Source organism: Pyrus communis, chromosome 12, assembly GCF_041283825.1.
Source record: "Pyrus communis isolate YQ-2024b chromosome 12, ASM4128382v1, whole genome shotgun sequence".
Taxonomy (NCBI): Eukaryota; Viridiplantae; Streptophyta; class Magnoliopsida; order Rosales; family Rosaceae; genus Pyrus; species Pyrus communis.
In genome coordinates, this window is record NC_142576.1 from 11,826,801 (window position 1) to 11,851,738 (window position 24,938).

Below are 24,938 nucleotides of genomic sequence, written 5' to 3' on the forward strand. Positions count from 1 at the left end.
ATTTTCATTAGTTTTCTTAAATCTAATGGTTTAGAACATCTGAAATCAGAAGTAAAGCACTCGCCCCCTTAAACCTGGTGCAGCGATACCTCTCTTCACGTCTCTGAAAAATCATCTATGGTTAAAGCGACGAATTTTAGTTATATTTTATGAAAAAGGGAACTAATTTGATCACCTATATTTTAAGTTTCATTTCCTCACTAGTGACTTCCTTCTGGGTGCTGCTTGGTTTGGTATTGCTGTACTTTGAAAAAAAAACTGATTCTGCTGTGCTGTGAGAATAAGCGGCTGTGAAATAAAGCAGCAGAGTGTTTGGTAAACTTTTTTATAAAAGTGCTTTTGAAAAAATAAAAAACAGTATTATAATGTTTGGTAAACTTTTATGTAAAACAAATGTGAAAAAAAGCCGATTTTTCAAAGCTGGGTTTTGCAGCTTCTTGTTTTTGGCTTTTTTTCACCCAAAATTGTGAAAAAAAGCTGAAGCTGAATGTTTACCAAACACAAAAACAGCTTCCAGCTTTTTTTGATACCAGCTTTTTTCAGAATCACGTCAGTACCAAACCAGGTCTAAGTCAGGGCGGTTAGGTGGGGTTTCGATCATGCCCTTCGTTAGCCTGTTCGACGGCTCGCTCCCTGATTCCTCGAGCACTCTCCTTTGCTCGGAGCCTTTTGTTGATGACCTCGCGGGCATCCTCACCTCTGCTCCCGACGTCGCTTGGGGGAGGGGGAGGATGAGGAGTAGCCCCAACTCGGGACGTGCTCCCGATCTTCTCGGTTGTCTGGTTGATCTATTCCAGGAGGTCGTCATGCTTCTCCTTGAGTAGGCTGTTTTGGGCGTGGAGAAGATTCCTTACCTCATTCACCTCTCCAGCACCGGCAAGTATGTTATTCATCTTCTCCTCCAGGCCGGAGAGCCAGGCCCTCTCTTCTTGTCGTCCTCTTCGGAGGGTCGTCTCGGGTCTGCCCTAAAAGACCCTATCTCTCATTCTTCTACTGCTCATCCCGCGCGGTTGACCTCGATCACAGAAAGTTCCTAAGATCGTTGGGTGAAAAATGCAACCAAATTGCATGAGTTTCTCATAGATAGCGCCAAACTTTTAACACTCAAAATTTGCAAATTAACAAATTAAAATACTAAACTCTTTGGTGGGCTTGGGATATGGACTAGAATGAAGGGGACTAAAAAATTTAAGTGGTTCACCCCTCAAAATTGAGTTACATTCATTGTGGTCCTCATGTGGGCCGGCAAATGGTATTCTTTGGTAGTGTAATTGCCATGGTTCCGGTGCATCACAAGGAACAATTGTGAGGAATCAAGATGGATTGATGTAGTTCCTCTACGCCTTGGACACTAAAATATTGAACCATGAACGAAGAAAGGCATGCGAGAAAACCAAATTGAGAAATAATAATTTTCAACTGATCTAACAACGACATGTCTGATCGGAAAAATAAAAAGATAAAAAAGTGATGTAAATTCAACCATCAATCTTATTTTACCACCAACACCTACTAGTGAAAATGTTTGTGACAAATGAATATACGGTGGGTCAAGAAATATGAGAGGCGGGTGTGTACTCAAGAAAAGTATTGAAAGAGGACAAATTATAAAAAAGTGGTATGGTATATACGAGTGCCTTGCTATTATTATTACAAGGTCAGGCAAGAATTCCATGATCAGTATATATACATTTGTAAGGACAAGCCAAACTAGTTCACATAATATGGTGCGGAGGAGTTCAACATGCACGAAGCATCGAAGCTTATAATGTGCTTTTGATCTATCGGAAGTTCTTCCCTTCAAAAGTCTGGCCAAACTGCCAAGTCTTTGGGGCAACATGCCATGAAGTTGAGTGTCTTCTGTCACTGGCTTCAACTCGGAAGGTCAGTGACTCACCGACCATCTTGGCACCGGTAACCCACCGCTGACCCCACATCCGACTCATTGCTGTCCATTTGAGCTTGTCGGAGCCCTTCACCTGCACGCTGATGATGTCCCCAGCTCCTCCCACGTTCCATACCAACACTTCATTGAAATAAGGGTTCCCAGTTATTGTGAATCGCATGCCTCCTTTCTTCTGGCATGGAACCCTATAAAACAGTTTCTAGCAATCGTTAAAATCTTTTTTACAACGGGAAGTATTCTCGTTATGCGATTAATATACGTACATGTTATGTTATCATGCTTTTTAATATTGACCATCGAAATCCATATGTTAGTAATGTGAGGTTTAGATTGCGAGTCTCGCAACATTAGTATTCGTAATAAAACAATTTATATGTATCAAACACTCAATCTATTTAATGCATGCATGTGAATTTAATCACCTGCGGTACGTGACTGGAATAATGCCCGCCTTGTACTCAGCAATGTTGATGAACACAGGCTTGGCTATATCGAAATGCTCGCGTGGCGGATTGCACCATCCTCCATTGTCACTAGCCTGATTCCAATTTGGTGGGCAATTGTTGGTTGCAGTAACAGTGAGAATAGGGTTCCCTGGCTTGCACCATTGGGGCTCATCCACACACTTGATTTCATAGCATGCACCACATGACTGCCCATTGTTGAACAAAGCATTGCTCAGAGCCACTGTCTCGAGGCCATAGCCTTCTTGAACCACGTCGTGGTAACCACAAGCTCCGCCAAACGTTCCCGAGCCACCTTCGTAGAATGTGGCATGAGCTTGCTTCCAAGGGCCAGCAGTGAACCTTGGCTTATGGTGCTTTATGGGGTAGTGAACTCCAAACCGGCCGCGGTTGGCAGCAACCACATGGAGATGGTCAGCTAGCACAAAAAGAAAGACAGCCAAGGAACCCAAAAGAGCTCGTAGATTAGGCAATGTCATGATGATTAATTTCTTTGTTTTTAATTTGAAGATTCTTGTGCTGCTTGGTATATGTTATATAGTACAAGATTGTTGTTATTTTTTCAGTTGCAATTGTTTCTAGTTTACTCTCTACCTCTCATTCAAATGCCATTGCCAGCAATACACTACCTGTATATATTGTATATGGTTGTAACTCCTCCCTCTCTTTGTTGCTTGGAGATGTCATAACTCAAAATCTGAGAATTTTTTTAACTAGATAGAAAGCCAAAAAACAACTTAAAATTATTTTTTAAATCTTACTTTATACACCAATCTATTTATGGTCTCCCCCTCATAACTTCATCATTTCTTTTCTTTCTTTAACTAAAATAAGAATGACTCGATGGGTCTCTATGACCCATTGTCGCTACCCAAAAAAAAAAAAAAAAAAAAAAATACAAAAATGCCTCGATAGACAGATAATTTTTCATCGGCTAAACACTGGTTTTGTCATGGATGCCTTAAGCCGATGGAGGTTCATTGGAAAAGATTAGTTTGGCAAAACCCACCGCTTGAAACCTTGAACGACAATAACACAATTCCGTTAGGCAAAAGACAGTTATCCTGACGGAAATATCTGTCGGGTGAACATGTGTTGACCAGATTGACCCAATGAAATGACTTGCCCGACGAGGATATCTGGTAGGCTAGCAAAGAATTAAATAATGTAATGAACTTGACTCGAAGAAATAGTTGTTAGGTTAACTCTAAGAAACCAAATTTTAAAAATATTGAATATTTTGCATGACGAAACATCCATCAGGCTAACATTTTTTAATTTTAAAAACCAAGATTAAAAACAAAATACTAGACGCACCTAAACACCATAGATACCAGCCCCCCAGGTATGGTCGCAGAGGCATGGAGGCCTTTCTTACGCACATCGAGTCGGCGTCTCTACCGACCCGTATTATTACTACGCTTAGGATCATAGGACCAACCATACGCTTTGTATCATGACCCACCCGAAGCTGAAAGACTTGTGGAATCGATGTAATATTCCCAACAATGTCATCATTTGGTCACCAATCGTAGGAGAAATACCTAGCCGACAGTTACACGGTTGAGTGGCCTTCTCTGCCGAAATCTTCAAGTCTGGTTTTTGGCTACCTTTACACCCCTTCCTTCATCTCGTTATAGTTCATCTCGATTTAGCTCTCTACAAAATCAATCCCAACGCCTTTGTTTCTTCCTTAGCATGTGATTGAGCCTATCCTTACCCTCATTCGACACTTCTATAAATTGGGGAACAACCATGACCATGTTGGGTTCTATAGCTTCTACCACTTGCTGGACTCTTGCTTACTCTTTGCCGACAACCCCTTAAACCAAAGGCCCTACAAGGAAAGTTGGTTCGTTGTAAGCAGCAACAAGAGACCTCATCTGAGGTAGAAACGACCAGTGCTTTGGTCGCTAGGTGCTTTGTGGGTAAAGATTGAAACAAAAGTAACTTTTTGTTGTTTTCTAATTTTACGAGTCTCTGTATCTCGCGGTCTGTTTAAGTTTTCTAACTCCCTGAAAATCCCTTTTGCAGTTGATTGGTCTGGTTCCGAGGAAGAATAACTTTAGTTGGTAGTCATTACTTCCTTGCCTTCCAAAGAGATTTCTACTGCCGCTATACTGATTGCCTACAGAGCCAAGGGAAAGAGAGCTCTCCTGTGGCATTTGGAAGCAGCCTGCCCCCCAGGGTGTTAGGAACAGCGGGTCGAGCACTTCTCCTGGCAGACGTTGCCAGCCTCCAAGGGTGGTGCTGGGTACCTCAAGTCCTGGCAGGGGTAAATCTTTGCATAAACGCCTGATTACCGGTGACTTGGATGCCTCTATCTTTAAGAGGTTGGCAAGTAGTGCTTCTGCCCCTCTACGGTTAGAGGGGTCAGGTTCGACCGTTGTGACATTTGCGTGCTCTAGGACACCTTCCCCCAGGAGATTGATTTCTTCATGTACATTTGCAAGGGAGTCATTCGCAGGGATAACATCGTAAACGCTGCTGGAGGTGTTGAGGGGAACGCCTAGGAGCAGTTGGCCTTTGCCTTCGATCTCCAAGCTGGGGTAAATTTTCTTCCTATCTCATATTCTTCCTTATGCATGTAAAACATTTTTTCCCTGGCTAACTTTCATCGTTTTTCCCTTTGCTGGCTTTTTTCGCCCAATTCCAAGGGCTCCGACACCTATTTAGGGAGAAGCAAAAGTGCACCGACCATAAGCAGAACTTGAGAAGGTTGTAGGATGATGTCCAGGCCAAGGAAGCGGAGCTTGGTCCCCCAGAGAGCGGCAGAGGCCACTAAGGAGGAGGCCATTCCGCTGCAACTGAAGACCAAGCATTTGGCTAAGTAGTAGAGCGAAGCTGCCACAAGCAAACTCAAGGTTATCTTGGAGTTGGGTAAGGTTAAGGATGCCCCTCGAGCATTAAGGGAAGAGAATGAGAGCCTGTAAAGTTCCTTTGATGAATCCTCCGAAGTTGGTGGTCAATACATGAACCACCACCTTTAAACTCCGGTCGGGCAGGAGTTTGCTAACAAGCTTCGTTCCATGTACCATTACACTACCCATTTTCTGCTTACCCAATCTAAAATGCTTCATTTCTGAGCCCTCAAATCCACATTGTGGTCATCGCGAACTCTTTTTCTTGTTATCTTCTTCTAAAGACTCGTCCCTCTTGCTCGAATGTTATCCTCCGTAAACAGACCAAGGAAAAATCTTACTTGTAGAGTTTAGTTGATTAGTGTTACCTGATTCTCGGAGCAAGTTCTTCAAACTGCTGGGGTTTGGTGCAAGTGATCTTCCAAACATTGCGTGAACTCCTAGTTCGTCACATTATGGCCAATTTGGGATTGCTGTTTTCTTTAAACTGCTTATGTTGTGCTTTAAGAATAATTAACTACAAAATAAAGCAGTTGACCGTTTGGTAAACTCTATTTTAAAAAATATCGTGAGCATGAAAAGCAGTGTAAAAGAGTTTGCTAAATTTTAATGTAAAAGTGATATAATTGTATATAACGACAAAAATGGACATGATAGTGTGGGCAGTAACGACGTTAACGGTGGTAAGGGTAATGGTTGTGATGGTAGTACCAATAAAAGCATGTTGTGGTTGGACTACAAAGGTAACAATGGTGGTATGGGCGGCGGCAACTGCGATGGTGGCAGTTATTGTTGTGGTTGTGGTGGCATTGTTGGTAGTTGTATTTATGGTTGTAGTGGTGACGGTGGCGGCAAAGATGATAATGACAATTATGGTTGTGGTGTTACTTGTGGCAGGTATAGTTGTGATGGTGGTGTGTGATTGTAATTATTGGTGGCAAGTATAGTTGTGGTGGTGGTGGTGGTGTGTGATTGTGGTGTGATGGTGGCGGCAATAGTGGTGGCGCCAATAATGTTCGTGATAATGACAATGTGGTGTAACGGGTTAGAGTTTGTAGTGATATGCGGAGGTGATCATTTTGTTCTTCAAGGATAAAATGTGTTTAGAAGGATAAATAATATTTTTCAAAATTAATGAGCGTGTTACAATAATTAAAAATAGTCATTAAGGGCTTAACTTTACTTTTTATCAAAGCAGCTTTAAAAATCAACATGTAGGTTGCTTTTAAAAGTTGCTATATGGAGACCATTGCTTTTAAAACATGTAGGATATTTTATTTTTATCAACTTTTTTACTGTTTAACTTTAAATTGAAGTAACCTTCGGTAAAAAAAAAACAAAAAAAAAGGGCAATACCAAACTGGGCCTTAGTCTTCACTTTGGCCACCAAGGCAGAACATAACCTATGGACACTTGATCACCTCTAACAATTCCCACCCTTGTAGGATCGAGAATTTCATCACTAGCATCCTCTGGTTGATTGTCATGTCCATTTCTATAAGGAACAAGCGTCCCAATATCACATTGTAGGAGGAAGGGCAGTCTACCATCGTGAACATGGTCGTCAAACTTGCCCTCCTAAGATGGACCCCGATTGATAACGTGAGATTTATTTCCCCAATTGGGTGTACCATAATATTCTCAAACTCTATAAAGGACACCACATGCCCACACAGAAGATCCCTGTTGACCTCCAATTGGTCAAACATCGTAGAAAAATTACATTCACCGAGCTTTCGTTGTCGACGAAAACCTGAGTGACGTCATAGTTGGTTGTCTCAGCCGAGATGACTAATGGGTCGTTATGAGCCTGTAGAACTCTGAACCCATCTTCCTCGTTGAAGTTGACAAGCTCTACCGAGTGCTTTTCCACCTTCTGACAGAGTAGATCATTTAGATAGGATGTATATCACCTTCCTGTAGGTTGGATCACAATTTGTAGGGGCGCCCGACGCTTGAGAAACGCTAGGCTGGGCTGTAGACCTGTTGGCTACATGTAAGATGTGAGTGTCAGGAAGAATGAGTTCTTGTTCTCAACAAACTAATAGCTCAGTGTATGAGTTATCATGTTGAGGAAATTCCGATCCTATTTGGCTAAGATTAAGAGTCCTAATAACATGCAATTATATTCAAGTAACTTTATCAAAACTTGACAAGTGTTCAATACCTATGATGACTATACCAAAACCCTAAATATATATATATATATATATATATATATATATATATATATCAGGCCTATTGACCCTATTTGATAGCAATGACTCTCGGCTGCTTGAATGTAGAAGACTCATTTTGAAACCGGCGTCTTCTTCCTCCTCTTTGGAAGATAAGTTTATTTCCCTTAATTGTTTGATTGGTTTATTATAATCATTTTATGTTTTATCTATGATCCTAGTAACTTGTTTTTCAATTACCTCTTACATGTGGTATCAAAGCCTCTCAACTCGTCTAGGATTCAGAATTTCGATCATGGTTGGTTTTGAATATAATGAATTACTTCTGCATGTAGTTGTATTATTTTTGTCTGCAGATAGACATGTTATTCGTGTCATGTTTCCCGTGTTCGTGTCGTTTTCGTGTCATACCCGATATCTTAATGGGTCGTGTCGGTAACACCCGTAAAAATATACAGGTAAAATGACCCGACCCAATAATATTAACGGGTAATATGATTCGACCCGTTACCCGTTAAGGAAAATTTATTTGAAATTGCAAACTTAAATTTTTTTCAAGGCACCAACTACTACTAACTTGAATGAATTTCAAGAACCATTTATTTTCAGAAAAATGATAGAAGTGAAGATAGAAAACAAACAACAAGAAGAAGAAAAAGTGGGCAAGATTCATTCAGATATAGCAGTGGCAAGACATCACACTGATATGGTGCCCAATATCTTATCAAAGCACTTATAAAATATAAAAGGAATATATAGCGAACTAGCATATGAGTTTTCAACTATGAACAAATTTTTTCTCTTTCAGAAACATGGAATAACTGAGCTTATAAGAACAACAATTTGCTAGTTCCTTCCATAATAATTATTAATTACAGAGGGAGATTATCATATAGAGACAATGTTGGAACCCCCAGTCCCACATCGGACAGAGGGGGAAGAGAAGAGTGCTTTAAATAGAAATACCCCTCTCTAATTAACACCGAGGCTTTTTGTGATAAAACCCCACACCTGAGGATTGTGCAGGTGGTTAAGTGGGGACAGTATCGGTGTTGTTGGAGTGGGCCCTCGGCCCGTCGACCTGAAAATTTCCACATGGTATCAGAGCCAGGGGACGGGCCCGTACTGCCACGTGATTGGGTGGGTCCCCATTCGCCCCGCGTGATTGTCCACGTAGGCCAAAGATGCCACGTGTTTGGGTGGGTCCCCATTGGCCCCGCGTGATTGGGTGAGTCCCGACATGGCTCCACGTGGTTGCCGATGTGTGGAAATTCACGTGTGACCCATAAGTGGGGTCTCACGTGCGGGGGAGTGTTGGAACCCCCAGTCCCACATCGGACAGAGGGAGAAGAGAAGAGTGCTTTAAATAGAAATACCCCTCTCTAATTAACACCGAGGCTTTTTGTGATAAAACCTCACACCTGAGGATTGTGCAGGTGGTTAAGTGGGGACAATATCGGTGTTGTTGGAGTGGGCCCTCGGCCCGTCGACTTGAAAATTTCCACAGACAATGACATGATTCAGAAGCACACTTGGGTTATGGAATGACACTATTACATGACTATTACACAACTTTAGATCTCAGAGCTCACAATGTAATTATGCAATGCAGATTATCTCAGGGAGCTATAAATAGGTTCTACATCAAATTCACCAATGCATATTTCAAATGATAAGAAATTCTATCTGATAAAATTGAGAATTAACACTCAGGAAATTCTACCTCAAGCAGTCTACAATAAACTGGCGCACAACAGGATGGTTGCAATTGAATGTGTTACCGCATCCCGAATAATTATAGAAGTCTCCCTGTTAAAAAAATAGGACAATAGATTGAGTTCACATCGTATGAATGAAGCGACGTCAAATCAAAAAAGATGGCACGAGAAAAATGTCACAAAATTCTGCAGTTTATGACACAAACTGGACTCTAGGTCTGGGGCATGCAACGCAAACCTGACCTTGTTATGGTTTTCCAATTCAATACCGCATATAAGGTAAATGTTTAAAGATCAATATCCATAGGCAAACAAAATATAACAGCACTATAATGTTGTGCTGCTTCATTTCAGATTGACCACATAACAGCTATGTAATTCATGAAAAATGTACTCATAGAAAGAAGAAATCTCTGGAATGAAAAACCAAATAAGGGGATAAGTATGATACTGATAAAACCAAACGAGCTACTATGCAAGGAGAGGTGCCAAATTGGTCCAACACAAGACTGTGAGACTGGTAAAACACTTGTGTTTAAAACAAATTTACATCAAGCAACAGGGTGCACATCTTGTACTTAACAAGCAGTAAACACAAACTCAGCAAACGAAATGCAGAAACTCAAATACCGCCTGAGCAGATTTCAACAGAAAAAGTAAATCAGATATCAGTAGCTAAAATCCAGATTCCCCATATCAGTTAACAAGTCATATAATCCAAAGTTAAATCACTGCATGTTGGAACTAATCAAAGATTGTCCTATTTTAAAAACAAAACATGGGGTTTTTTTCAAGAGATGAAAATTCATAATTTCGAATGAAAAATAAGAAACAAAAACAGAAGATTTATGAAGATACAACATTAAACAAATGAAAAGAACAGAGATGTAGAGATGTAGAAACAAAATTGAACCTGGAGGGGAATCTGGAGAATGCAGAGATGTAGAGACGAGCAGAGATGACAAGATCAAGAATGATTCCGTCCAGGCATCCACTGCACGAGGGAGGAGAAAAGAGATACTGAGAAAGGCTACCGGAAGAACATACGGCACGAGAGAGGGGCTACGAAGAACAGGCGGCAAGGCCAGAGAGAGTGTTAATTATGGGAGTGGGGGAGATAGAAAGGGCATAGGGCTGGCTTTTGTTTTGAATTTTTGATCACATCAGATGGTAAAATTGGAAAATACAAGGGGTTTTTTTGTCCCAAAAAATTCTAATAATATAAGTGAAATAGAATCCAACGGTACATATTTACTCTCATTTATCTTACGACTGTTATTTAAGTAAAGTCTTTAATAGTTTTTTAATAAATGTAGAAGTGTAAAAAAATATAGAAAAAAAATATATAAATGCTCGTAATGATAAGCTTTACAACTTTTATAAAGAACTTAACTTCAAAATTCGTCACGATAATCATATAAATCATAGATCAAAATTTAACTGTTGATTGTTGTTTACATTTACGCTTCATTTTTCTCATCAAATTTTATTTTTTTTCAGATTTTATTTTTTGAAAACATGATCTATTAGAGGATGCAAGAAGATGAATGGTTTGGATCATTGATATTATGTTCAGAGTTTTACGGTTAGTGAAAATATTACTTAATGTTTATAAAGTTTCTACAAATTATATGACATCGACTCATATTTCAGTTAACCGTAAACATCGAAACGTGATATCAAAGATCTGAACCATTCCTCTTCTTACATCCGCCAGATGATCATGTTTTCAAAAAAGAAAAATTTTAAAATGAAATTCAGTAACAAGAATAAAGTGTAAATGACAATCAATGGTTAAATATAAATTTAAGGTTTATGGATTATAGTGTTGGATTTCGAAGTTGACCCCTTCATGAAAGTTGTAAAGTTTGTTATTATGAATGATTGTATTTTTTTTTTACATTTTTTACACTTCTACAATAATTATTATTAATTTTATTAATTTTGCCCTTAAATAAAAAAACGTTATTCATGAGGGTTTGGAGGATTTTAAAAATCTAAATGATAATTTAAGTGTAACCATTATCTACTCGTGGAGGAATAATGATGAATCACGAGTGTATATATATTTTTTCACATTTTTCATACGTGTATTGTATGTATGTCTTCTTAGTTCTTACCTATACAAATACTATACTAGTTTATTTTAATTTTGGACAACATGTTAAGTAAAATTTATCCTAGTAATGATAATAATGAGCTCTCATAATAAAAATAAATAATGACCAAAACTTTTTTTTTTTAAACTTATATTGAATAATAATACAAAACTGTCACATCCCGACCCAGGCCCCCACCACATCCTGGACTCGACTTCACCGTAGCACGATATTGTCCGTTTTGGGCCCTGACCACGCCCTCATGGTTTTGTTTCTGGGAACTCACACAAGAACTTCTCACTGGGTCATCCATCCTGGGATTGCTCTCGCGCGGTCTCGCTTAACTTAGGAGTTCCTACGGAACCCGAAGCCAGTGAGCTCCCAAAAAGCCTCATGCTAGGTAGAGATGAGAATATACATATAAGGCTTACAGGATTCTCACCCCTGGGCGATGTGGGATCATACAATCCACCCCCATTATGGGCTCGACGTCCTCGTCGGCACACTTTCGTCCAGGGATTCGCTCTGATACCAAATTGTCACATCCTGGCCCGGGCCCCCATCACATCCTGGGCTTGACCCCACCGTAGCACGATATTTTCCGCTTTGGGCCCCGACCACACCTTCACGGTTTTGTTTCTGGGAACTCACACAAAAACTTCCCGGTGGATCACCCATCTTGGGATTACTCTAGCGCAATCTCACTTAACTTCGGAGTTCCTACGGAACCCGAAGCCAGTGAGCTCCCAAAAGGCCTTATGCTAGGTAGAGATGGGAATATACATATAAGGCTTATAGGATCTTCACCCCTGGGTGATGTGAGATCTTACAATCAAGTCTGAGCAAACATACGAGAAATAACAGAGTGTGTACCCCCAGAATCAATTAATACTCTAGCAAAATGGCTAAGAATATTTAACGTACCCATAATCAGATTGGGATTGTTCTAAGCGTCCTGTAGAGTAATATGATAAACACGGCCCTGTGTCTGCTGTCGTCCTCCACGACCTCTGTTACCTTGGTTTCTATATCCCCTTGTACCTCGTCCTTAACCAGGTTGGTTAAGCTGCCTTGATGATATGGCACTGCTGGAAGCAACTTCAACATTCTATGATGGTCCCCCGAAATACCACTGTGATCCACTAGCTGGATATGGTGCATAACCTCCTGAATACTAAGCGTAACTGCTCTACTGATACGAATCGTGTGGGTACTGATACGGTCATCTAGAATACAGGGCTATATCTCCCTGATAATGATATGCTCCACCATAACCCGTCTGGTTATAACCACTAGACCTTGGAATCAGCTGAATAGGAACTGGTGGTGGCAAGGCAGATGGTTGGGATTTCTGCTGGTTTTGTGGGCACTGAATAGCCCAATGTCCCATCTGGCCACAAGTAAAACATCCTTTGTTACCATGCCTGCAGTCCCCAAAATGTTGACTGTTACATCTATGGCAAAATGGACCACCAGAACTGCTAGAACCTCTATGTCCCTAAAAGCGGGAACCGCCTGAACGGCTGCCCCTCCGCAGTGCAGTGGCACTCAAACCCCCACTAGAAGAACTATAACTAGTACCACCTCTCTTAAAACTCTGAGTCTTGCGAGCTCTCGAAGATGACTGAATAACATTAGCAATAGCTTCCCCAAGTTGGTAATATCGGGAAAACTAGACTCGGCTAAAGTACGTGGCTCTCTACGAGGTGACATAGTTCTGACATAAGACATCAAATAATTAGTATACTCACAAGTATTTACAGGACTGCGAAACCTAGGCTCTGATACCAAACTATTGAAGTTAACGAGGGAAAATGTTAAATTCGAGTGGGATGATAATTGTGAACAGAGTTTCTAGCAGCTTAAGTATTGTCTCACTTATGCACCTATTTTGACACTTCCAGATGACGGTGGTAACTTTGAGATTTATAATGATGCTTCCTTGAATGGATTAGGCTGTGTGTTGATGCAGAATGGTAAAGTGATTGCTTATGCGTCGCGACAGTTGAAGCCTCATGAGATGAATTATTTGACACACAATCTTAAGTTAGCAGCCATTATCTTTGCCTTGAAGATTTGGAGGCATTATTTATATGGAGAAAAGTGTAAGATTTTTACAAATCATAAAAGTCTTCAGTATCTTTTCACCCAGAGAGATCTTAACGTTCGACAATGGAGGTGGATAGAGTTGCTCAGCGATTATGATTGCATGATTAAGTATCACTCTGGTCATGTAAATGTAGTGGTAGATGTGCTTAGCAGAAAATCTTGAGGTCGAGTTAATGCTTTATATGCTTGTTGTGTTCCTCTTCTCACAGACTTGAGATCCACTAGAGTGAAATTAGGGGTGGAAGATCAGGATGAAGCTTTACTTGTTAACTTTCAAGTCAGACCGATTTTGATTGATCATGTACTCGAGGCTCAGGTGAATGATGAAGAAATTCAGGAGTTAATTCAGGCAGTGCCACAGGGGAAAAAGAAAGATCTCAAAGTGCAGGAATCTGATCGCATACTTATGCAGGAGAAACAGATGTACGTACCGAATATTGTTGAGCAAAAGAAAGATATTCTTGATGAGGCACATGTTTCAGCTTATGCAATGCATCCTGGAAGTACTAAAATGTATCATACCATTCGGCCTTTCTACTATTGGCCTGGCATGAAAAGTGAGATTGCCGAGTATGTGAGTAAATGTGTAATTTGCCAACAGGTTAAAGTTGAAAGGAAGAGACCTTTTGGGTTGATGCAGCCACTTCCACTTCCCATTCCCCAGTGGAAATGGGAAAATATTACTATGGATTTCGTGTACAAGCTTCCTCGTACATGGAATGGTTATGACAGCATTTGGGTGATAGTAGATCGGCTTACTAAGTCAGCACACTTCATACCAGTTCAGGATAACTATTCCTTAAGCCGATTAGCTGAGTTATTTATCTCAGGAATTGTTAAATATCGTGGGGTTCTGGTTAATATCATTTCTGATCGTGATCCTAGATTTACTTTTAAGTTTTGGATGGCATTTCAAGAGGCACTTGGTTCGAGATTGCTTTATAATACGGCATATCACCCCTAGACTGAGGGACAATCAGAGAGAACTATCCAGACATTAGAGAATATGTTGAGATCTTCGATATTACAGTTTGGTGATGTTTGGCATAAGCGTTTAGATTTGATGGAGTGTGCTTATAACAATAGCTACCGTTCTAGCATGGAGATGTCACCTTTCGAAGCACTCTATGGTAAATCTTGTCGTACCCCTCTTTGTTGGTCAGAAGTTGGTGAGAGGGTATTAGTGGGCCCGGAAATGGTAGACGAGACTACTCAAATCAAGGAATTAAATCTAACCTGGAAGCAGCCTAGGATCGACAAAAGAGCCTTGCTGACAGACACACCTCTGATAGAGTGTATAATGTGGGAGATTGTGTATTTTTGAAGTTATCCCCGTGGAAGGGTGTTGTATGGTTTGGTAAGAAAGGTAAGTTAAGTCCTCGATATATCGGACCGTACCAGATCACCAAGCGGGTTGGTGAAGTTGCTTACAGACTTGAGTTGCCTCCAGAATTGTCAAAGGTGCACGGTGTCTTTCATGTTTCTATGCTTCGCCATTATGTTTCTGATCCGTCACACGTATTACCTCCTTAACCATTAGAAATTAATCCAGATTTGACATATGATGAGGAGCCAGTAACGATTTTAGATTGGAAGGATAAGGTTTTGAGGAAGAAAATAGTGCGCTTGGTAAAAGTTTTATGGAGGAACCACTCGGTGGAAGAAGCCACATGGGAGACAAAGGATTGCATGCGAGATATGTATCCACGCTTGTTTTATGAACATTAGTGGCTGTTATGTTAGTGTATGAAATTTCGGGGACATAATTTTCTTAAAGAGGGTAGGTTGTGATGACCCGTCCTGAATTATTATATATTTTCTCCTTAATAGCATGGAAATGACGATGTTGCCCTTGAAATGTTGTAATACGATTGTGTAATCGGGCCAAAGGAATTAACCAACCGTCATATCTCTCACAAATTTAGACCCAATTAGAATTTAGGTTTGTTTTAGTTTTCTTTTTCCCTAAACCTCATGGCCCAATCAGGGCCTTGGTTCTTTTATTTTGCCCTATCCCGTGGCTCACACACATACACATGTGCAACCATCTGCTTCTCCCTCTTTCTCGAACTCTCTCTCTTTGTACACTCAAACTCATAGCTCTCAAATCCTTCCAAAACCTTATAGATCATCTTTAACTTTGTCACCATCATCTTCCTCTTGACTCCACGAGCCTATCCATACCTGTAGTTGAGAGAGCAATTGGCGGGAGCAGGGGATACCCGAGCTCCGGTGAGGAGTGAAATTAGCTATGGCGTGATTGAGGGTGTTTCACTTAGTTTCGAGGTTTAGTAAGGTAATTACTTAACTTATCTAACATGTTAGACTAATTTTGGTTAAGTTTGGACGTCGAAATAAGCTCGGTAGTGGGATTGCAGGAGTAGCCAATTTTTTAAGGATTTTTCTGGCCATTTTCTATCAAATTTAGGACCCCAAATAGGTAAGAACATACTTTTCTCGTTCAGGGCTTCAATTTGATATAAAATTCTTGAAATTTGGTGTTGAAATGATGGAGATATTAAGATTCAAAGTTTTTCTAGAAACCAGCAAGTGCAACAGCGGCCAGCGACGAATTCCGACGAACCATAGGAGAAGACAGAGCATATTTCGTCAACTTTGACGGAATATTCTATTTTTTTAACAGAATATTCCCTACCAGCATTAGGGTTACCATCAGCGTGCCAGGCACGTGCCTACGCGTGGCCGGCACGTGAGGGCGCGTGGGATGTCGGAAAATTATTCTAAAAATATGGGGATTCTTGTGGTGTTGAGTAGGCCACGATGGTATATTCAAACACCCAAATTGAGCAATGTATGAGAAGTTATTTCATAGTGATGGTTATGTGCTTTAAAATAACGTTAAAATAGTTGTTTCACATATAGGTGAGACAATTCCAGAGGACGAGCACAACCAGGCGAGACTTGGGGGTTACGACCCGGCTACATACTAGTGAGTGGGCTTTTTGGTTTTATATTATATATATATATATATATATATATTATGCCTTATGTTTCCCAGAAACTATTTAAATGGTTATTACGTTTTAAATACCATGTAGTATGCATTACATATTAGTATATGCTATAATATAGTTGTGCATATTACTGCTTGACACTGTGTGTGACATCCCACATCGCCCAAGGGAGTGATCCTTAAATGTATATTCCCATCTCTACCTAACACAAGGCCTTTTGGGAGCTCACTGGCTTCGGGTTCCGTAGGAACTCCGAAGTTAAGCGAGAAGGGGGCTAGAGCAATCCTATGATGGGTGACCCACTGGGAAGTTGCTTGTGAGTTCCCAAAAACAAAACCGTGAGGGAATGGTAAGCCCAAAGCGGACAATATCGTGCTACGGTGGTAGAGCGGACCTGGGGAGTGATTTGCCTCGGGCCGGGATGTGACAATTTGGTATCAGAGCCTAACCCTGGTCGTGGTGTGCCGACGAGGACGTCGGGGGGGGGGGGGTGTGACATCCCACATCGCCCAAAGGAGTGATCCTTAAATGTATATTCCCATCTCTACCTAGCACGAGGCCTTTTGGGAGCTTACTGGCTTCGGGTTCCGTAGGAACTCCGAAGTTAAGCGAGAAGGGGGCTAGAGCAATCCCATGATGGGTGACCCAATGGGAAGTTGCTCGTGAGTTCCCAAAAACAAAACCGTGAGGGAATGGTAAGCCCAAAGCGGACAATATCGTGCTACGGTGGTAGAGTGGGCCTAGGGAGTGATTCGCCCCGGGCCGGGATGTGACACTGTGGACGCTCAACTAAGCTTCAGATGAGTATATAATGGTGGTTGTGATGGTAATGTGTATGATTATGATGAGTTGCTTTTAGTGATTTATATTCTGCATCTCGGTGTTAGTGCTTCGTCTGAGGATAGGGCCTAGCCTTCATGTGATCGTTTACCTCCCGCACCACACACTCACCTTGGATCCAAGGTAGGTGCCAGCCTGTCGTATAGACCACATTAAGTTCCGACTCGTAGGTGACTTGCGATACTTCGCACAGCCTTCACGTGATCGTAGCACTTGAGCGTACTTATTTACACTTAGCCTGTTGTGCAGACCATATTAGAGGTTCTGACTCTTGTGCATGATTTGATTTGATTGTTGAGTTATAGATTCAGCCGTACATGTCACGTTAGGTGACTCCGACTGATATGTCACTTTATATTAATGCAATTTACGCGGCTTACTTATTCATGGTTAAGATGATTGTCATGGCATACACATGGTTTGTTATTCTCGAGTATAGTTTGCATATATGTTTACAGTATTATTTTCTAGGAAACTTATACGAGTTTTACGGTGAGGGGTTATTATATTTGAAAAGATAAATGGTTTTGAAAAGTTTTGTTTTTGCCCACTCACACATTTTGTTTTACGCCCTCTAGCTTCTAGATAGAAGTTCGTGTTGGTGGCTCACGAGGACTTCACGGCAGATTCTGACAGACATCCACCAGTGTAAGGTTTCTTTTATGATCTGTACAATTAGTAATTAGACTTCTGGACTGCATCCTGATACCTATGCTTTGATTATGTGTGTCCTTTACTCTAAACATTTACACTCGTACTTATATGCTAGTCTAGTGTAAATTAGTTAGTAGGTTTTTGTTTATCCGTATTTTCATATCACGTTCACTTCCGCATAGCGCACATGGATACGTCATCCTCTCGTGACGGCCAGCATGCCTCGATTGGGGTCGGGGTGTGTCAAAAACTATATAATATATATTGTATATATTAATATGGCTATTGTATTTTATAATAAATCTTTTAGTAATTAAACTTTAAAATTATTAAAATAAATTTTTTTCTTAAGGGCTTGAAACAAGTTACCCGCGTGTATACCCATTAAGAACCCGTTAATAACGTGTTCTTACTGTGTCACCCGGTAATGACCCGATTAGTTATCGTGTTGACCCGAAACCCATTATTTTCGTATCCTTTTCATGTCTTGTAAAAAATTACCAGGTCTATCTGTAGATACAAATCTGCCAGGGAATTTGCAAATCTTGGGGGTTCAAATTAAAGGTAATCTGTTTGAACAAGTTTTTGACAAACTGAAGGCACAATTAGTTTGCGTTTTAGTTAAAGGTCTTTTACTTATCGATCCTAAGGATTCCGCTTATTTTTTAGAGTATTTTTATAATTACTTTTCTGACTTCATGATTCTCATCTAATTATCAAAAATGGTTTTGTTTTGCTTTCATGGGAAAACATAAATATAAGTTTTCTTAGCCATGTCAAGATAATGATTAATTAAGAAGCAAATTTGATTGCTTTATTTATGGCTATACCTCTAATATTGTTGACCTTAAAAATTACAAAGCCTACGTGTTGTGCAGGTCGAGTAACTAATAAGCTAACTAGGTCCTTCGGTTGAATGCGGGGCGTGCCCACTCGTCGGCCGAGCTCGGCTGAGGAGTAAAATTGGTTGATGTTGCGTTGAGCGCATTGCTGACTTCTTTATCTTGCGACTGCGGCCGAGGAAGGAATAAATCTCGGTCTTTGGATTCTCGAGCCTAAAGACAAGGCTGCTAGTTCTATGAAGTTCACGAATCGCCGGCGTCGGATTCGGTCACGGTGAATATATTCGTGAGAGTATAAGCACGTCAAATTGACACCAAACTATATGGACACAAGTATTCAAAGGTAATGTATGTCTTGATGGTGAATGTGGTTCAGCCGTCAAAATGCCGAACTCTGAAACTCACTTGTGAGTATCCAATCATAAAATCATTCGATGTTCAATGCGCCAAATGTCGTAACTCGTAACACCTTACTTTGCCGAGAAGGCTAATAAGATGACCTCTGCCAATAAGGATTTAGAAACCCTTCTTGACCGAGACTTGGATACGTAATCAGTCGGCCTCGACGCAGTGTTGTTTATCCAAACTGAAGGTGCTCCTCGGTCGGCTGATTCTACGACAACAATGTTGTTTATCCAAACTGAAGGTGTTCGCCGGTTGCCTTCACAGTGCTGTTTATCCAAACTGAAGATGTGTCGGTGGGAAAAAGAAAATAAAAAAATCTCAAGATGTCTGAGAGGTTTTGCGCAGGGCAGTTGTGTGTTGAATTGAAGGTCTTTGAATTGCACCTCTTTTCTCTATTTATAGCAACAAAACCCAATCCTAACCATACTCGAACTAGGACTCCCTACCCCAATCCATCTTATCTCGGCCAATCCCACTTCTATTAGGATTTTGAATTCAACCTCTTACTAGGCCACATTCACTTCCACTTTCCGGTATACTTATCTAGCCGAGAATCCTTACTGCATCAGAACTTAACCACTTCATTCATCTGCTTCGCAATAAGGCCCACCTACTTCCTATTCATCTGGAATATTCTTTTCCAAACAGGGCTTGGCCGACTTTTAGTTAGGCGGCCCATGAACCGGTTGGTTTGTAGAAATCCTCGAACAGAGCTTCTGGGCCGAGAATAATTCCATACTTGGCCCAACCCAATAATTTTAGGTCCAAACAAATATATATATATATATATATATATTTTGCATTGGATTGAAAGTTCGAAGGCTTGACACATATGCATCTAAATAATTTGATTTAACTATTATTATTTTTTTACATGATTAATATCAAGATTGGCTTTGATCCGCTTGGATGGCATTTGTGTTGCTCCTGGGCAATGGTTAGGGTTCCTTGTTTTGGAATCCCATTTTAAATTAATAATTATTTTGCACGCTTCTTTCTCCTAGCGCACCGTGTCAATGATCAGGTTTAAAATTTCAGTTGTTTTCGAAGGTTTTTCAATGTGAATCACTTGCCATTAGGAGATAACTTGAGTAAGCCATTGTGATCTTATATCATGTTCACATTTTGTGTTTTCTGGGCTTTCAATTCCTAACGCCTAGAATGAGGCTTTGAGGATTTTCCTGAATTGCATTTAATTTCGTTTATTCCAGTCCGCTGCATATTTTTGAGTAATGGTTTACAAGAATAATGGTATGGCCACTTTGGTGTATTAGTTGATTAGTTGAACTAATTTGAATATAAAAGTCCATCTGCTTTTGCAAACTAACTTTCCCATACATATTAATTAAGTTGATTTACGCTTCCATCTATCGTTATGCCTAAAAACATCCCTCTTCAGGAATAAGAATTTGGTAACTTTTGATTTCCCTTATGCTTCTATGACTGATGGTTGGGACCAATTAATGTTGAGACTTTCTTTTCTAATATCAAATATGAGTTGTTGGATAAATAAGTCTAATTTCTCCTTCGTTTAATATTATATATATATATATATATATATAATATTACAGTTCATGTTTGCTATGTTTGTCCTTTGTGATTTTCATCTTCAAACATAAAATTGCAAAGTTGAGACTCAAGTGCTTTTGGGAAATTTCTCAAATACACACACTAATGACTGGGCCTTTTTGGTTTCCCTTTTTGAATTATGTTCTTATCTTAAGGGAAGATTTTGATACATTATGGACATGCTAAAGGTTATTTTAAAACTACTATTGGTCAATTGTGAATCATTATGTAATTTTATCATGCTATGTTAGTATATGATTTTTATAATTAAAAGTTCTCACGTCATTTTGGCATGAAATGAAATTATTGTAAAATTTAAAAAGGAGATTATGCTACTGAAAGTTATCAAATTTCTGCAACATTGTCTGTTTGTGATATTATTTTGATATACCTATTCAACTCCTAAATTTATGAAATTTTAGTATGATATAAATTGATATATCTAGTTTAAATCTGGAAATTTGCACGATAATTGGCTGCAAAATGAATTATTGGTGAATTTTGTTTTAGTCCTGGGTATGTAGTGCGGAATTTCTACAGTTTCTGCAGCACATTACATTTCAATTTTATTTTTGGCCCACTTTTTTTAAATCTCAAAAATTATAAAATTTTGTGATATTTCAGCTTTATGTATCTACTTCACTTCTGGAAATTTGCATATACATTGGATGGAAAATGAATGTTTAGTCAATTTTTCATCGCAGTTGCACTGCAGATTTTCTGCACTTTCTGCAGCATATCCCATTTCGAATTTGCTTCTCGTACGCTCGTCAAACTTCAAAAATTATAAAATTTAAGGAAATAGTAGCATTGTATGTCTACTATATGTCTGGAAATTTTTATGCATATTGAATAAAAAAGGAGAATTTAGTGAATTTTTAATCTCAGGTCTGCATTGCAGATTTTTTGCAGTTTTTGCAGCACATCTCTTTTTGAATTAATTTTTTACTCACTTGTAAAAAATTTAAAAATCATGAAATTTTGCACAATGGTACCCATATATTTCTAGTTCACATTTGAAAATTTTCATGACAATATAACAAGAATTGAAGTTTTAGTGAATTTGCAAACTAAGGTGGTACATAGTGCTGAATATTGGGAATTAAAACAATTGATTATGTTCTAAAATATTATTGTCACTGATTTTTGCACATCTAATATTACTGATTATTTGACAAGTTTATTGTACCAATTGTCCTTGTTTTATCCAAATTCTCAATAGATATGAATTCTATTAAGTAATACTTATTAAATTTTGGTTGAAAAGTGTATTGGTTTATTTTGCTTAAACCAATATTTTGTTTGGTCATCAATTCTGATTATGATGATAATTGTCTTTTAAGACAAAATTGGAAAGTGGCATTAGTTTAATAATTGATCATTTTGGTCTCTATCGTATAACTGAATAATCATGCATCCTCTTTCGAGAACTCTATTGTTCAATGTCAATAATGACATACTTTTGTGTTTGATTTAATCTTTTGAGAATCATTGAGTATCCAACAAAACGATTATTTAATACTGTTCTCAATGATTATTTTGAAAATCAAAATTCTAATTTATATGGTGAATACTTTTGTCCCAATGGGAATTTCAGGAAATCACTCACCAATTATAAATTAGTATTATAGCAAATCATAAAGTACTTCTAACATATTTTCATATGGCCAAAGTTGTTGAAGCTATATGTATTTTGTGTATTTTATGTTTTGGCTAGCTATGCAGGTATTTTTTTTTTGCATGATTAGTTTCTGCCCAAAGGTGTAACAATCATGCAATTTGGAGTTGGTTCGATCCTCAACAACTCGATTACTTTCATGATGAATCTTGCAGAATCGAGAATGAGTAGGTAAATTTGCCAATCTTTTACCTTAATTTTCTTTGAGTTCTAAATTGGATTAAAATTATTGTTGAAAAATTGATGTCACATCCCTGCCCGGGCGGGACGACTTCCCGGGCCCCACTCCACCGTAGCACGATATTGTCCGCTTTGGGCTTACCATTCCCTCACGGTTTTGTTTTTGGGAACTCACGAGCAACTTCCCAGTGGGTCACTCATCATGGGATTGCTCTAGCCCTCCTTCTCGCTTAACTTCGGAGTTCCTACGGAACCCGAAGCCAGTGAGCTCCCAAAAGGCCTCGTGTTAGGAAGGGATGGGAATATACATTTAAGGATCACTCCCCTAGGCGATGTGGGATGTCACAATCCACCCCCCTTAGGGGCCCGACGTCCTCGTCGACACACCACGGCCAGGGTTAGGCTCTGATACCAATTGTCACATCCCGGCCCGGGCGGGACGACTTCCTGGGCCCCACTCCACCGTAGCACGATATTGTCCGCTTTGGGCTTACCATTCCCTCACGGTTTTGTTTTTGGGAACTCACGAGCAACTTCCCAGTGGGTCACCCATCATGGGATTGCTCTAGCCCTTTCTCGCTTAACTTCGGAGTTCCTACGGAACCCGAAGCCAGTGAGTTCCCAAAAGGCCTCGTGCTAGGTAGGGATGGGAATATACATTTAAGGATCACCCCCTGGACAATGTGGGATGTCACATTGATGTTATTGAGATATCTAAGTGTTTATTTTAATCGACTTTGTTTTAGAATTAAAACATAAATTTTGAGTTTGGATTCTCTTATTAGGTTTCATTTTAATTTATGACCTAATCTTTAACACATATGTGAGTCTTCTCTCATACACTAAAATAAAATAAAACAAAATTTGTAGTCATTACATAAGTTTTTGTTTATGGAACTTTTTAATTCTAACCTACTTAAAAAAAAATTACGTATTTGATCTTTATTGATTCAACTAGCCTATATTTTGTTATATGAAAACCACTTTCTCTAGTGTTTAAACTTGCAATTTTGAGTGTTTGCCCAAGTGGGAGAAATAATGTATTATGGGCTTCACACTTATCAATTTTGCATGCTTTTAATGGTCATGGTTTTGGTAGATAAAACGTACATTATCATACTTGTTTATATTTTATTTGTTATATATGCAACTAATCTTGCAAGAAATTCAAGAAGGGTTAATGAGTATATTTTGCTCAAAAGTGTTTTGCTTATTAATTCTTGTTTGTTGTTCAAGAAATTGGACTTGTGATTTATATGTCACTACTACAAAAGGGGATATCATTGGCAGTGTAAAACCGACAAGAAACACCAATTACTGTCGGATTTTTGGTAAAAACCCAACATTAAATCGTGCAATGTTAAATAGAGGAACCGACACCAATACTACCGTCACTAAAAGGGTAATGACGTCGCTTAGCCCCCTTAATCCGCCACCAAGAAGCAAAGTAATATAAAATAAAAATGAACAACAGCGTCGCTTAAAAGCAACATCGGCTCTTATGTCGCTTATAAGCGACATGAAAATCTGATATGATGGCGGTCAAAACCGACATTAAGTAACAAATAAACAATAAAAATATCACACTTACTGTCGGTCCAAACCGACATCATGTAAGTTAAATAAATAAAATAGTCGATCCACTGTCGGTCGTAACCGACATTACCTAACATCTCCATAAATAAAATAATTATGCTGCCGTCGTCCATAAAATCACCAAAACTTCACTTTTTTTTAGGCCAACTCTTCACTTCTTTTTCATTTTCTTCTTAAACAACAAAAAAAATCATCATAATATTCACTCACATCTGGATCATCATCACCATACACTAGATTCGACCAACCATTTACCAAACGTAGTAACCTCCTGACCACCTGAAGCAATGGATTACAAAGAATGTGATTGAAAAAATAAACAAATACACACAATGTCAGCTAACTCCGGCATGAAAGCACGTCGTCGTTAATATAGTTTTATTTGGGTTTGGATTGCACTTTGGCATATTGGGCACGACTGAAGATCTTGTCCGTATTCGTAACATGTCTGCATCGAAAACATAACACTAAGAACACGGTACTAAAAATATGATCGTCTCAACTCATCTTGAAACTACAATTCAAAAATGTACCTGATGCCCGCATGCAAATGGGGGAAACCTGTTCAACACTATATAAGCTGTTAACCCATAAGAGTGCTACAAACCCATCAAAACAGTATTTAGAGGTGGCAGCTGAGAAGTTTGCATACCTGATTATCATAGGTAGAACTGGGAGCAGGTGGAGTTATACCGACGAAACTACTATCTCCATAATAAGGAGGAACACTTGGCTCGTAACTGGTATGGGAAGGTTTTGTGAAAGATGGCAAACTGAAATTGGTAGCATGGGAAGTTTTTGAGCTGCTGAAAGATGACGCTCCATACACAAGAGGGGGCAGAGGAACCCTCTGGGGAATATTGCC

The 24,938-nt window shown here is 39.4% G+C and overlaps 1 protein-coding gene and 1 long non-coding RNA gene across 3 annotated transcripts; both read right to left on the reverse strand.

The window, feature by feature from the left end:
• Nucleotides 1-1,643: 1,643 nt before the first annotated feature.
• On the reverse strand, nt 1,644-2,854 carry LOC148692345 (expansin-A9-like). 2 transcript variants are annotated; one of them, XM_088682005.1, is made up of 3 exons: nt 2,772-2,849; nt 2,329-2,726; nt 1,644-2,091 (listed from the first exon to the last, which is right to left on the reverse strand). In XM_088682005.1, the coding sequence occupies exons 1-3, from the start codon at nt 2,847-2,849 to the stop codon at nt 1,782-1,784; spliced, it is 786 nt and encodes a 261-aa protein (XP_088538131.1). In that variant the 3' UTR covers nt 1,644-1,781. The 2 variants fall into 2 exon arrangements, with proteins under 2 accessions (XP_088538131.1, XP_088538130.1); XM_088682004.1 differs by having other exon boundaries at nt 2,329-2,854.
• Nucleotides 2,855-6,586: 3,732 nt separating this feature from the next.
• LOC148692346 (uncharacterized) lies at nt 6,587-10,276 on the reverse strand. The gene is made up of 3 exons (XR_015954079.1): nt 10,040-10,276; nt 9,132-9,217; nt 6,587-7,221 (listed from the first exon to the last, which is right to left on the reverse strand). It is a non-coding gene; the product is annotated as an uncharacterized LOC148692346 (long non-coding RNA).
• Nucleotides 10,277-24,938: the final 14,662 nt, after the last annotated feature.